Genomic DNA, 12,127 nt, shown 5'->3' on the forward strand with positions numbered 1-12,127 from the left:
GACTATTAACCGTTTTGTTTCCTACCGCCACTGGTGTTGACCGACCAGCTGAGCTTTTACAGCACCCAGCAGATTCCCAGTTTCTGCTGGGTTCTGCGTCTGGCTCTGCGGCCACACCACGGCTTCTTGTGGTCTCACTGCACAAAGTGTGTTGGGAACTCCTCTGCTGCCCTGGTGCTTAACAGTCCAGACGCAGTGGGACCCAGTCTGCCTCTCCATTTAACCCTATAACTGTTGCTTTTGGTCATGTACTTCTGTAGCATGCTGAGAAAGTCCCCGTGAACAGTTTGGACCCACCCAGTGAAATCCTGGATGCCCAAGTCACCAAGCCTAACATTAGGAAAAAGAACCGGAGGGAGAGAGGGAGATGGTTGTACACCTTGTGATTATTGGCAGTGGGTCACAGTTTAGGCAGTGGCAGCAGAGAAGAAACATCGTCATGTGTACGCAACTCAAAAGGGAGGTGTCCACTCGTGCACACCAGCCCTGCAAATGATTGGGGATGCCAGTTGCCTCCTCGGCCTGTACCAGCTCTGTGCACGGCACACTGGAACAGCCCTCGCCAAAGTCCACTTCCCTGTGCAGAGCCAGTGTGAAAACCATGCTTTTTTTTGTTATAAATAATGAACTAAAAGTAGACAGGAAAGAAAAATGAGGAAAGCCACTACATGAGCAGTATTCAAAATAAAGTATTTGTTGTGAAGTTAAAAAAGACATTCGCGTAGAAGTAATAATAAGACACTACGTCTGTGTTTTGTTGAACTGTACAGTGTAGTATCAAAACCCTTCCCCTTTTTAACTAAAAAATTTTAAATGGTTAAAAAAATGCTTTGCTTTGTCCGTACGTAGGCTTATGCAGACCCTCTCCTTTTCAGAAAGTAAAAAGAAACAAAAATGACGTGCCAATGTGTACATATCAGTTGTGTGGTGTCAACAATACCATTGTCACATGTTCCTCTTTACATGGACCAACTCTGTCCTCATGTACAAATGCATTGCGTCAATCCCAGTGGAACATGTTCATCCCATTCCCTGCCCCCCTTTTTTGTGTCTCAAAAGCAGAAAACCCCTTTGAGATCGTATTTTATTAAAAAAAATGAAAAAAGAGAAAGATTGTTTTGACTATTTTCTTACTGCGTGGCAACGCTGTACAGTAGCAGAAAATTTGAGTATATGATACTCAGTACATCATTGATAGGAGTTTTGACAGGTCTGTAATATTTTCATTTTTGTCTCCTGTAGACATTTCATTCTTGGTAATAGTGTCAAACACTAAGAAAAAATACAAAAAAAAGTTTATATGTAGAAGACACACTATGTCTGTCATTTCCCCTTTCTTTACTGAAAGATTAAATCATGTTTTAGACAATCAGTGAATAGGTAATGCCATTTTAATTTCTCCTCCCCTTGCCTCCCCCTCTCTCCCCTCCCCCCCCCCACCCTTTACCGGCATAAAAAATGATGACAGGATTTTTTTTTATGTTTTTTTTTTTGGGTTACTTTTTAAAAAAAAATTACAAAAAATCACAAAAGTCACGGAATCGCTGTTTAAAAGCACTACATTATTGCAAATAGATATAACTATAGTCTGCATGGGTGTAGGCAGTGTGATTGTTTGCTGAAAAAATGCTGCTAATATATTTACTTTTTACAGAAGCATATCTAATAGATAATTGTTTTGACTTTAATCTTTGTAAATTATGTATTACGAATTTTAACGTTGGATGTAATTGCATAAATCGCTTGTATCTCAACTTGAGAAAGTCTAGTATTAAATGGAGAAACTGTTTTTTTTTTCTTAACTGTGATTTGTGAGGTTTATTTCTTTTTCTTCTTCTTAATCCATCACCATACTGAGGAATTGGCTGCTAACTGTAGCTCACCTGAGTGTCGTGTCCTGGGTGGAAATTTGATCGGCCCTGTGGCTTCCACTTTCACCACACAGCTTCATACGCCTTTTAGGCGAAAATCCTTCCTCTCCCTGGGATGATGTCTTTGGAGCCTCTGTTGCTGTTTCTGTACCTCTGGGATTTTACAGGATGGGGTTGTTAGCATCGTGCCCAGTCATCGGAGATCAGCTTGAACCCCATCCTCGCCCTCTCCCTCCAATGCAAATCTTCCAATTGCGTAACCTGTTCTGCAGCTGCAAAGACCAGTGTTGCAGGTAGTAATGTTGGAATAGTTTTGGCACGCAAGTGCCGATGATCCCACTTTTGATAGCAGCTGAGGGGGTTGGGAAGCTCAGGCAAATCCTGAATAAGAAGTGCTTTCCATTTTCACTAACTTTTTTTAAAGTCAGAAAATACACAAAATATCACTCTATGCTGTACCTCTGTTATTGTAACGGTAAGCATCAAAGGCACATAAGACTTAATCAGAAAGGATAGTTATTAAAGCAGCTATGGTGATGTAATTTAAGAAACACTTGGACAGGTACATGGAGAGATAAGGCTTAGAGATGTGGGCTGAACGCAAGAATTTGGGGCTAGCTGGGTAGGCACCATAGTTGGTGTGGAATAGTTGGGCTGAAGGGCCGGATTTGGTGCTGTAATTGCTCTGTGACTCTAGAAAATGGAGAGAGCAAGAGAGATGAAACTTGTTCTCTGTTCGTATGAATGTATGTCAGACTTTCCAGTTTAATGATTTTATGGGAACTCACTTTTTGTAGGGTTGCCCATCAGTTGGGTGTTTATAAACCCAGGAACAGCCTGTATGTATGTGGATTTCAACTGGGCTTTCGAGCTTTGGTGAGCCTCCTGATTCAATCAGCAGACTGCCTGACGGGAAGCAGAGAACAGCTACGTCCTTTCAGAAGAGGGAAGAAATATCACTGCAATAGAGCAGTACAGCACAGAAACAGGCCCTGTACCCCATCCAGTCCATGCCAAAATGTTATTCTGCCAGGTCCCATCAACCTGCTCTCTGTACCGCTCCCATCTATGTACTCTTCCAAACATCCCGTAAACATTGCAATCGAACGCATATTCATGACTCCCACACTCACACCACCCTCAATTTCCTCTTAACTGTTTCAGTTTTCACCCTTAACCAATGACCTCTACTTACAGGTTCACCCAACCTCACTGGAAAATGCCAGCTTCCATGTACCCCATATATACCCTAATAATTTTGTATATCTCTATCAAATCTCCCCTCATTCTCCTATGCTAGGGAATAAAGTCCAAACCTATTCAGCTTTTCACTATAACTCAGGTTCTCAAATCCAACAACATCCTTGTATAAGTTTCTTAGTGCAGCAGACTGAGGGTCTGAGAAGCGTTCAAATGGCTGTGGAGGGCCCCTCATCAACCTGATTCAAGCGTAACGTCAGAAGAGGAATCCCCCGGGATTTGGGTGGTGGAGGGCGTGGTAATGGTGCTGAGGTGAAGCATAGGCCATAAACATTAGGGGCAGAACAGGCAACTACTGCTTCACCCCAACTGCAGCAAGGACAAGGACAGTGGCAGGACCTTACCCCAAGTCAGGGCAAGCCCTCCTCCACGTCTTGGGCCATTCACGGTGCTCCTAATCAGTGTCCTTCCACTCAACAGTTGTGTGTGTTGGATTGTGATGTTTTTAAACTGAGGTTCTTCAGAAGTCAAGAATGAGGCATAAAACATGTTGCTTATGATCATTTTCATTAAGCACGAAAAGAACAATGGAGGCCCTCTGTTGATCAGGGTTAACCATATGTCCTAGCTGTCTCCATGATATGCAAGCCAGGGCAGTACAATATGAAAAGCAAGCTGTTGCCCATGCAGCAAGCTCCCACTCTCCATGCAGCTGATGAATCCAAAGGAATGGCAGTGACCAATACAGTTTGGCACCAATGGTGTCACAGGAGTTGCCAGTCAGCATCAAATTCAGTGTAGGACTGCCTTAGGGATTCCAGTTGCAGATTTTTCCTCAGGGTTTACTCCCAAAGTCTTCCCCATGAATGGGTATAGCTGCAAGGCAGTGTTGATTTGAGGTCAGAGTTTTCTTTCTATGAGCTGCCAACCATGACCGACGAGCCCCATCTGGCTGAAGCGAGTGTTTTCAAAGTGCCAGTAACCCACCTTTGCTCCTCCTTCTGTCAGTAGAAACGGTTCCGCTGATCTTAGTAGCCAAGCCACACAAGAAGGCTAGGAACTGGGCTTGGTTGTCAGAGGCATTTGATTTGCACACCTTTGGGAGCTTTTAATAGGTAATGGGAGCTTACCCACACTACCCCAACTCCTGGCTATAACAACCTTAAGGAACCACTAAAAGAACAAAGTAATAAGGGAAGGGAAATAGCAAAAGCAGAACTCTGTGGCAACAACAAAGAAAAAGACACCGACCCATCCTGCTCTGGTCTTCTTGTACCAGATTGCAAATTCCGTTGAATTTCTATAGAGAATACTTAACCATTCAGATAGCCCCCATTCAAATAACGCAACACCTACCATTGAAACCAAGTTAATAAAAGCAACTGCAACCACAACCACTAGGAAACACACTGAACAATTACGTGTACATCGGAAACTATATAAAATATAAAAGAGCATTATAAAGTTAAACTACAAGGAAAATAACAATTATGCGGTCCAGTCCAACATGTTAGACAGTGTTTCTTTGGCTTCAGAGTAGTTGGTAATTGGTTTATTATTGTCACATGTACTAAGATACAGTGGAGAGTTTTATTTCAAGTACATGTACATTGAGGTTTAGAAAGAGGAAATCAATAATGGAATGCAGAATATAGTTGGGGAGAAAGCACATCGCCAAAGGGTAAGGGTCTCAACGAGGTCAGTTGAGAGATCAAGACATGAGATTCTGCAGATGCTGGAAATCCAGAGCAACACACACAATATGCTGGAGGAACTCAGTAGGTCAGCCAGCATCTATAGAAATGAATAAACAGTTGATATTTCAGGATGAGACCCTTAATCAAGACTTTGTTTTTATTGTATCGGGGACTATTCAATAGTCTTACAGCAGTGGGATAGAAGCTGTCCTTGAGCATGGTGGTCTTTTGTGCCTTCTGCCCAACAGAGAGAAGAAAGAATGACCAGCAGGAAAGAGGATCTTAATTAATTTGGCTGCTTTATCTGGAGAAACGTGCATTTTGAGATTAAACAGGAAAGGTTGATCCTGTTTGATCCCAAGATGTGTGTCTCTTCAAGTTCTGGTTGCCTCATTAGATATGGCCCTTGTGGCTACGGGGGTCAGGGGGTATGGAGGGAAAGCTGGGGCGGGGTTCTGAGTTGGATGATCAGCCATGATCATAATAAATGGTGGTGCAGGCTCGAAGGGCCAAATGGCCTACTCCTGCACCTATTTTCTATGTTTCTATATTATAGAAAGGATCTCGAAGCTTCAGAGAGGCTGCCTGGATTGAAGAGCAAGTTTTATGGGGATAGATTGAGAGAGCTAGGGCTTTTCCCTTTGGAGCGAAGGACGATGAGAGGTGTACAAGATAAGAAGTATAGATCAAGTGGACAGCCAGAGACATTTTTCCCAGACATTCTCCGATAAGATGTAGGCATGTTCAGGCTCAGTGACCACTCTGTCTCTGGGTGCAATACAGGTCCATTCCCTGGCTATTAAATGTGGGACCATGCTCGTGAAGTGTGGGACTGCAGAGGAACTCCACAGCTGGGGCTTACTGCGACAGACATCCATGGGAGACGCTGTCGAAAGTGGTGTGCAACGAAGTACAAGAAGGGGGAGCGCGCTGGGATCTGGGAGAGACTCAGACCAAAGCCCTTCAGGCCAGCTCTCCCATTGTTCTTACTGGCAAACACTTGTTCACTTGAAAATAAACTGGATGACCTGTGCCTGAGACTGAACCAGCCAGAAATGAAGAACAACTGTGCACTCATTCTCATGGAAACGTGGTCTGAGGACACCATCCCAGATGCGGCCATCCAGCTGAAGGGTTTCAGGACCTATCGAGCTGACAGAAAGCTCAGGCAAAACCTGTGGTGGCAATATTGTATTTACATAAATAAATACCAGTGTAGGGATGCTTTAGCAGTGGCATCCCACTGTTCACCAATGATTGCATTCATTTTAGTAAAGCGCAGACCATTTTGTATACAAAGGGAGTTCACTGTAATTGATAGTAGGGCTCTGGAAACTTGTGCCAACCGTCTGGCGGGGGTGTTCAGACATTTTCAATCTCCCTTGCTACAGTCGGAAGTTCCCACCTACTTCAAAAGGGCAACAATTATACCAGTACCCAAGAGCAGGGTGAGTTGCCGTAATGACATCATCCAGTAGCACTTACCACTGCAGTGATGAAGTGCTTTAGTAATGACTAGAATTAATTCTTGTCTCAGCAAGGACCTGGACCCATTGCAATTTGCCTACCGCCACAATAGGTCTGGCAGACGCGATCTCGTTGGCTTTTGGATCACCTGGACAATACAAATACCTATGTCAGGATGCTGTTTATTGACTCCAGCTCAGTGTTTAACACCATCATTCCTACAGTTCTGATTAAAAAGTTCCAAACCCTAGGCCTCTGAACCTCCCACTGCAAATGGATCCTTGACTTCCTCAACGGAAAAGCACAATAGGAAACGACATCTCCACCTCAGTGACAATCAGCACTGATACACCCCAGGCATATGTGCTTAGCCCACTGCTCTACTCTCTCTACATCCATGACTGTGTGGCTGGGCACAGCTCAAACGCCATCCATAAATTTGCTGATGATATAACTATTGCTGGCAGAATTTCAGACCGTGATGAGAGGTCTTACAGGAGTGAAATGTATCTCCCAGTTAAGTGGTGGTGTACCAACAGCCAAAGAACTGATTGTGGACTTCAGAAAGGGTAGGGAGAGGGAACACACACCAGCCCTCATAGAGGGATTAGAAGTGGAGGGAGTGAGCATTTTCAAGTTCCTGGGTGTCAATATCTCTGAGGATCTAACCTGGACCCAACATATCAATGCAGCTACAAAGAAAGCAAGGCAGTGGCTATATTTCATTATCAGTTTGAGAAGATTTTGGTATGTCTCCAAAAATACTCAAATTTCTACAGATGTACCATGGAGAACATCCTAACTGGCTGCATCACCGTCTGGTATGGAGAGGGGAGCCACTGCAGAGAGTTGTAAGCTCAATCAGCTCCAACAGGATCACTAGCCTCTGAAGTATGTAAGACTTCTTCAGGGAGTGATGCCTCAAAAAATTGGCGTCCATCATTAATATCTCCATCACCCAGGACATGCCCTCTTCTCATTGTTACCATCAGGAAGAAGGAACGGAACACACACTTAACAATTCGGGAGCAGCTTCTTCCCCTCCACCATCTCATCTCTGAATGGATATTATGGACACCACTTCTTTTTATTTCTATTTTTTCACTTCTTGAACTATGTATATTGTTACTGTAATTCAGTTTTTCTCTATCACTTATTGCATTTTACAGCTGCCCACAAAGTCTAAACAAATTTCACAATATATGCCAGTGATTGGAGAGGGATAGGAACAGACAAGTTAGGGAAACGTTTAATTGGAGCAAGGGGAAATATGAGGCTATCAGGCAGGAACTTGGAAGCATAAACTGGAAACAGATGCTCTCAGGGAAATGTACGGAAGAAATGTGGCAAATGTTCAGGGGATATTTGTGTGCAGTTCTGCATAGGTATGTTCCAATGAGACAGGGAAAGGATGGTAGGGTACAGGAACCATGGTGTACAAATCTAGTTAAGAAGAAATGAAGAGCTTATGAAAGGTTCAAAAAACTAGGTAATGATAGAGATCTAGATGATTACAAGGCTAGCAGGAAGGAGCTTAAGAATGATTGAAAGTAGGAGAGCCAGAAGGGGCCATGAGAAGGCCTTGGCGAGCAGGATTAAGGAAAACCCCAAGGCATTCCACAGGTACATGAAAAGCTAGAGGACAAGACGTGAGAGAATAGGACTAATCAAGTGTGACAGTGGAAAAGTGTGTATGGAACCGGAGGAGATTGCAGAGGTACTTAATGAGTACTTTGCTTCAGTATTCACTACGGAAAAGGATCTTGGCAATTGTAGGGATGAATTACAGCAGACTGAAATGCTTGAGCATGTAGATATTAAGGAAGAGGATGTGCTGGAGCTTTTGGAAAGCATCAAGTTGGATAAGTCACCTAGACCAGACGGGATGTACCCCAGGTTACTGTGGGAGGAGATTGCTGAGCCTCTGGCAATGATCCTTGCATCATGAATGGGGACGGGAGAGGTTCCGGAGGATTGGAGGGTTGTGGATGTTGTTCCCTTATTCAAGAAAGGGAGTAGAGATAGCCCAGGAAATTATAGACCAGTGAGTCTGACTTCAACGTTTGGTAAGTTGATGGAAAAGATCCTGAGAGGCAGGATTCATGAATATTTGGAGAGGCATAATATGATTAGGAATAGTTAGCATGGCTTTGTCATGGGCAGGTTGTGCCTTACGAGCCTGATTGGACTTTTTGAGGATGTGACGAAACACATTGATGAAGGTAGAGCCGTAGATGTAGTGTATATGGATTTCAGCAAGGCATTTGATAAGGTACCCCATGCAAGGCTTATTGAGAAAGTAAGGAGGCATGGGATCCAAGGGGACTTTGCTTTGTGGATCCAGAACTAGCTTGCCCACAGAAGGCAAAGAGTGGATGTAGATTGGTCATATTCTGCATGGAGTTCAGTCACCAGTGGTGTGCCTCAGGGATCTGTTCTGGGACCGCTACTGTTTATGATTTTTATAAATGATCTGGATGAGGAAGTGGAGGGATGGGTTAGTAAGTTTGCTGATGACACAAAGGTTGGGGGTGTTGTGGATAGTGTAGAGGGCTGTCAGAGGTTACAGCGGGACATTGATAGGATGCAAAACTGGGCTGAGAAGTGGCAGATGGAGTTCAACCCAGATAAGTGTGAGGTGGTTCATTTTGGTGGGTCAAATATGATGGCAGAATATAGCATTAATGGTAAGACTCTTGGCAGTGTGGAGGATCAGAGGGATCTTGGGGTCCGAGTCCATAGGACACTCAAAGCTGCTGCACAGGTTGACTGTGTGGTTAAGAAAGCATACGGTGCATTGGCCTTCATCAACCGTGGGATTGAGTTTAAGAGCTGAGAGATAATGTTGCAGCTGTATAGGACCCTTGGTCAGACCCCACTTGGAGTACTGTGCACAGTTCTGGTTGCCTCACTACAGGAAGGATGTGGAAACAACAGAAAGGGTGCAGAGGAGATTTACAAGGATATTGCCTGGATTGGGGAGATGCGTTTTGAGAATAGGTTGAGTGAACTTGGCCTTTTCTCCTGGGAGCGACAGAGGATGAGAGGTGACCTGATAGAGATGTACAAGATAATGAGAGGCATTGATTGTGTGGATAGTTAGAAGGCTTTTTCTGAGGGGTGAAATGGCTAGCACAAGAGGGCACAGTTTTAAGGTGCTTGGAAGTAGGTACAGAGGAGACGTCAGGGGTAAGATTTTTACACAGAGAGTGGTGAGTTTGTGGAATGGGCTGCCAGCGGCAGTGGTGGAGGCAGAAATGATAGGGTCTTTTAAGAGACTCCTGGATGGATATGAGGAGCTTAGAAAAATAAGAGGGCTATGGGTAAGCCTAGGTAGTTCTAAGGTAAGGACATGTTCGGCCCAGCTTTGTGGGTTTTCTATGTTTCTGTGATATGAAATCTAATTCTGATTATGTTGCTAGCTGTATATACATCCTCCCTGCAAATGCCGATGAGATGCTGCATGAATTCCACAGGCCATCAGTGACTTTCAAGCCAAACGCCCTGATGTATCTTCATTGTCACTGGTGAGTTTAACCATGCAAACCTGAAAACAGTCCCGCCTAAATCCACCAGTATGTTGGTTTTGCTACAGAGGTGAAAATACACTAGACTTGGTCTATACTAACATACCAGGAACATATAAAGCAGTTCCTTGGCCCAACATTGGGCTCACTCATCACTTACCTGTTATGCTAATTCCAGCACACAAACCGCTGATTAAGTGGGCCAAACCAACTCTAAAGGTGGTGAAATCCTGGTCTGAGGGGGGCAATCTCAGCATTCTAGGCATTGACTGCTTTGAAAACACAAACTGGAGAACGTTCAGGGAGGTTGCTACCTATGGCGACCACATTAACATCGAGGAATGTGTGGATTTTGTGGCCAGCTACATAGAGAAGTATACTGAGGACATTACCATCACGAAACACATCTGGGTGAGGGTGGCTCACTGCAGAGATCCCAGCATGGCTGAGGGATCGTGATACTGCCTTTAGATCGGGGGAAGAGACAGCTCTCAGGGAAGCAGGGCGAAATGGGAGCATTCTCAGAGAATATTAGATTAGATTAAATTAGATTATGAGGACACACAGTCCTCTTTTATTGTCATCTAGTAATGCATGCATTAAGAAATGATACAATATTCCTCCGGTGTGATATCACAAAAACACAGGACAGACCAAGACTGAAAAACTAACAAAAACCACATAATTACAACATATAGTTACAACAGTGCAACAATGCCATAACGATGAAGAACAGGCCATGGGCACAGTAAAAAAGTTCAAAGTCTCTCAAATGTCCCACATCTCACGCAGACGGGAGAAGGAAGAAAACTCTCCCTGCCGCGCCCGACCACAATCCGACTCTGAGTCATCCGAAAACTTCGAGCCTCCGATCAGCTCTCCGACACTGAGTACCGAGCACCATCTCTATCCGAATGATTCGACCTCAGCCTCGGTCGCCAGCAGCAGGCAAAGCCAGGGGTTTTGGGGCCTTCCCTCCAGAAGATTCTCGATCGCCCAGTAACAGTGGCAGCGAACCGGCGTTTCAGAAATTTCTCCAGATGTTCCTCTGTGCTTTCACGTCTGTCTCCATCAAATCAGAATTGTCCATGGCCCCTATTTAACAGAAATGATATCATTTCACCGGAGAGCTGCGCGCGCGCGTCGTGCTGCCATCTTCTCCTCCCTCCTGAATATACAACCATTTCTGTGATACCAGAGACACAAGGTGCACGTGGCAGAGAATTCGGAGGATTACAGACTACAAGTCTACCTTGTGCATCAGTGACCAGGATGCCTCACTCCCCAACACGTTGAATGTCCTTTATGCCTGGTTTGATGCATGGAACAAAGTGCTGTTGAGGTAAGGAAAACTCTGGCTAGGGTCAACCTCCGCAAAGCTGCCTGATAATATTCCTGGTCAGGTTCTGAAAGACTGTACAGCCCAGCTGACTGAGGTGCTGATGGATGGAACTATCCATGTCCCCTTGGTTTTCAAGCAGCATCCATAATTCCAGTGCCAAAGTAGGTGACAGTAACCTCTCTAAATGGCTAACACATGGTGGTATTAACATTAATCATTATGAAATGCTTTGAGCGGCTGGTTCCGGAGCACATTAAAGCCTTTCTCCCGGCTACATTGGACCCTTTCCAGTTCACTTATCACTCAAATCGATCCACTGACAAGGTCATAGTTTCTGTCCTGTCCCACCTGGAAAATGGGGTTTCTTATGCTGGGTTGCTGTTTATAGACCAGTTTGGCGTTCAGTACCATCATACCCCAGAAATTGGTGGGGAAACCACCCTCGCTAGCTGTCAACACCTCCCTCTGTCACTGGATCTTGGACTTCTAAACAGTAAGGCCACAGTCTGTCAGTGTGGGCAACAACATCTCTCATCCCATTACGCTGAGCACTGGCACTCCCCAAGGCTTGTGCTCAGCCCACTGCCGACACTTGACTGTGTCGTAGGATCCAGTTCAAACCGTGTCATCAAGTTTACAGATGAATTAACAGCAGTTGGCCTCATCAACAGTGAGGGAGTGGAAGTGGAGTAGCTGGTGGTGTGAGGACAACAACCCAAGTACAAACATGGAGAAGACCAAGGAAATGATTGTGGGACTGTAGGAGGGTGCAGATGAACCATCCCCTTCTGTGCATACATGGCTGCTTCATAGAGAGAGTTAACTGCACCAAGTTCCAAGGAGGTCACGTCACGGATGACCTCACCCGAATAAAGAAGGCACAGCAGCACCTCCCCGAGGAGATAGAGGCAAGCCAGGCTCCCAACCACCCCACCCTCATCTGAACTGATGTTTACAGGAGCACCACTGAGAGCAACCTGACAAGTTGCACCTCCATCTGGAATAGGAACAGTCGAGCATCAG

The 12,127-nt window shown here is 44.8% G+C and overlaps 1 protein-coding gene across 1 annotated transcript in view; it reads right to left on the bottom strand.

The window, feature by feature from the left end:
• Positions 1–12,056: 12,056 nt before the first annotated feature.
• LOC140194191 (potassium/sodium hyperpolarization-activated cyclic nucleotide-gated channel 4-like) overlaps positions 12,057–12,127 on the bottom strand; it is a 146,056-nt gene continuing 145,985 nt past the window's right edge. Inside the window, exon 4 of the mRNA XM_072251698.1 lies at positions 12,057–12,101. Coding sequence (XP_072107799.1) covers positions 12,057–12,101 — 45 coding nt within the window. The remainder of the gene's footprint in view (positions 12,102–12,127) is intronic.

This window comes from Mobula birostris, chromosome 2 (assembly GCF_030028105.1).
Source record: "Mobula birostris isolate sMobBir1 chromosome 2, sMobBir1.hap1, whole genome shotgun sequence".
Classification (NCBI taxonomy): Eukaryota; Metazoa; Chordata; class Chondrichthyes; order Myliobatiformes; family Myliobatidae; genus Mobula; species Mobula birostris.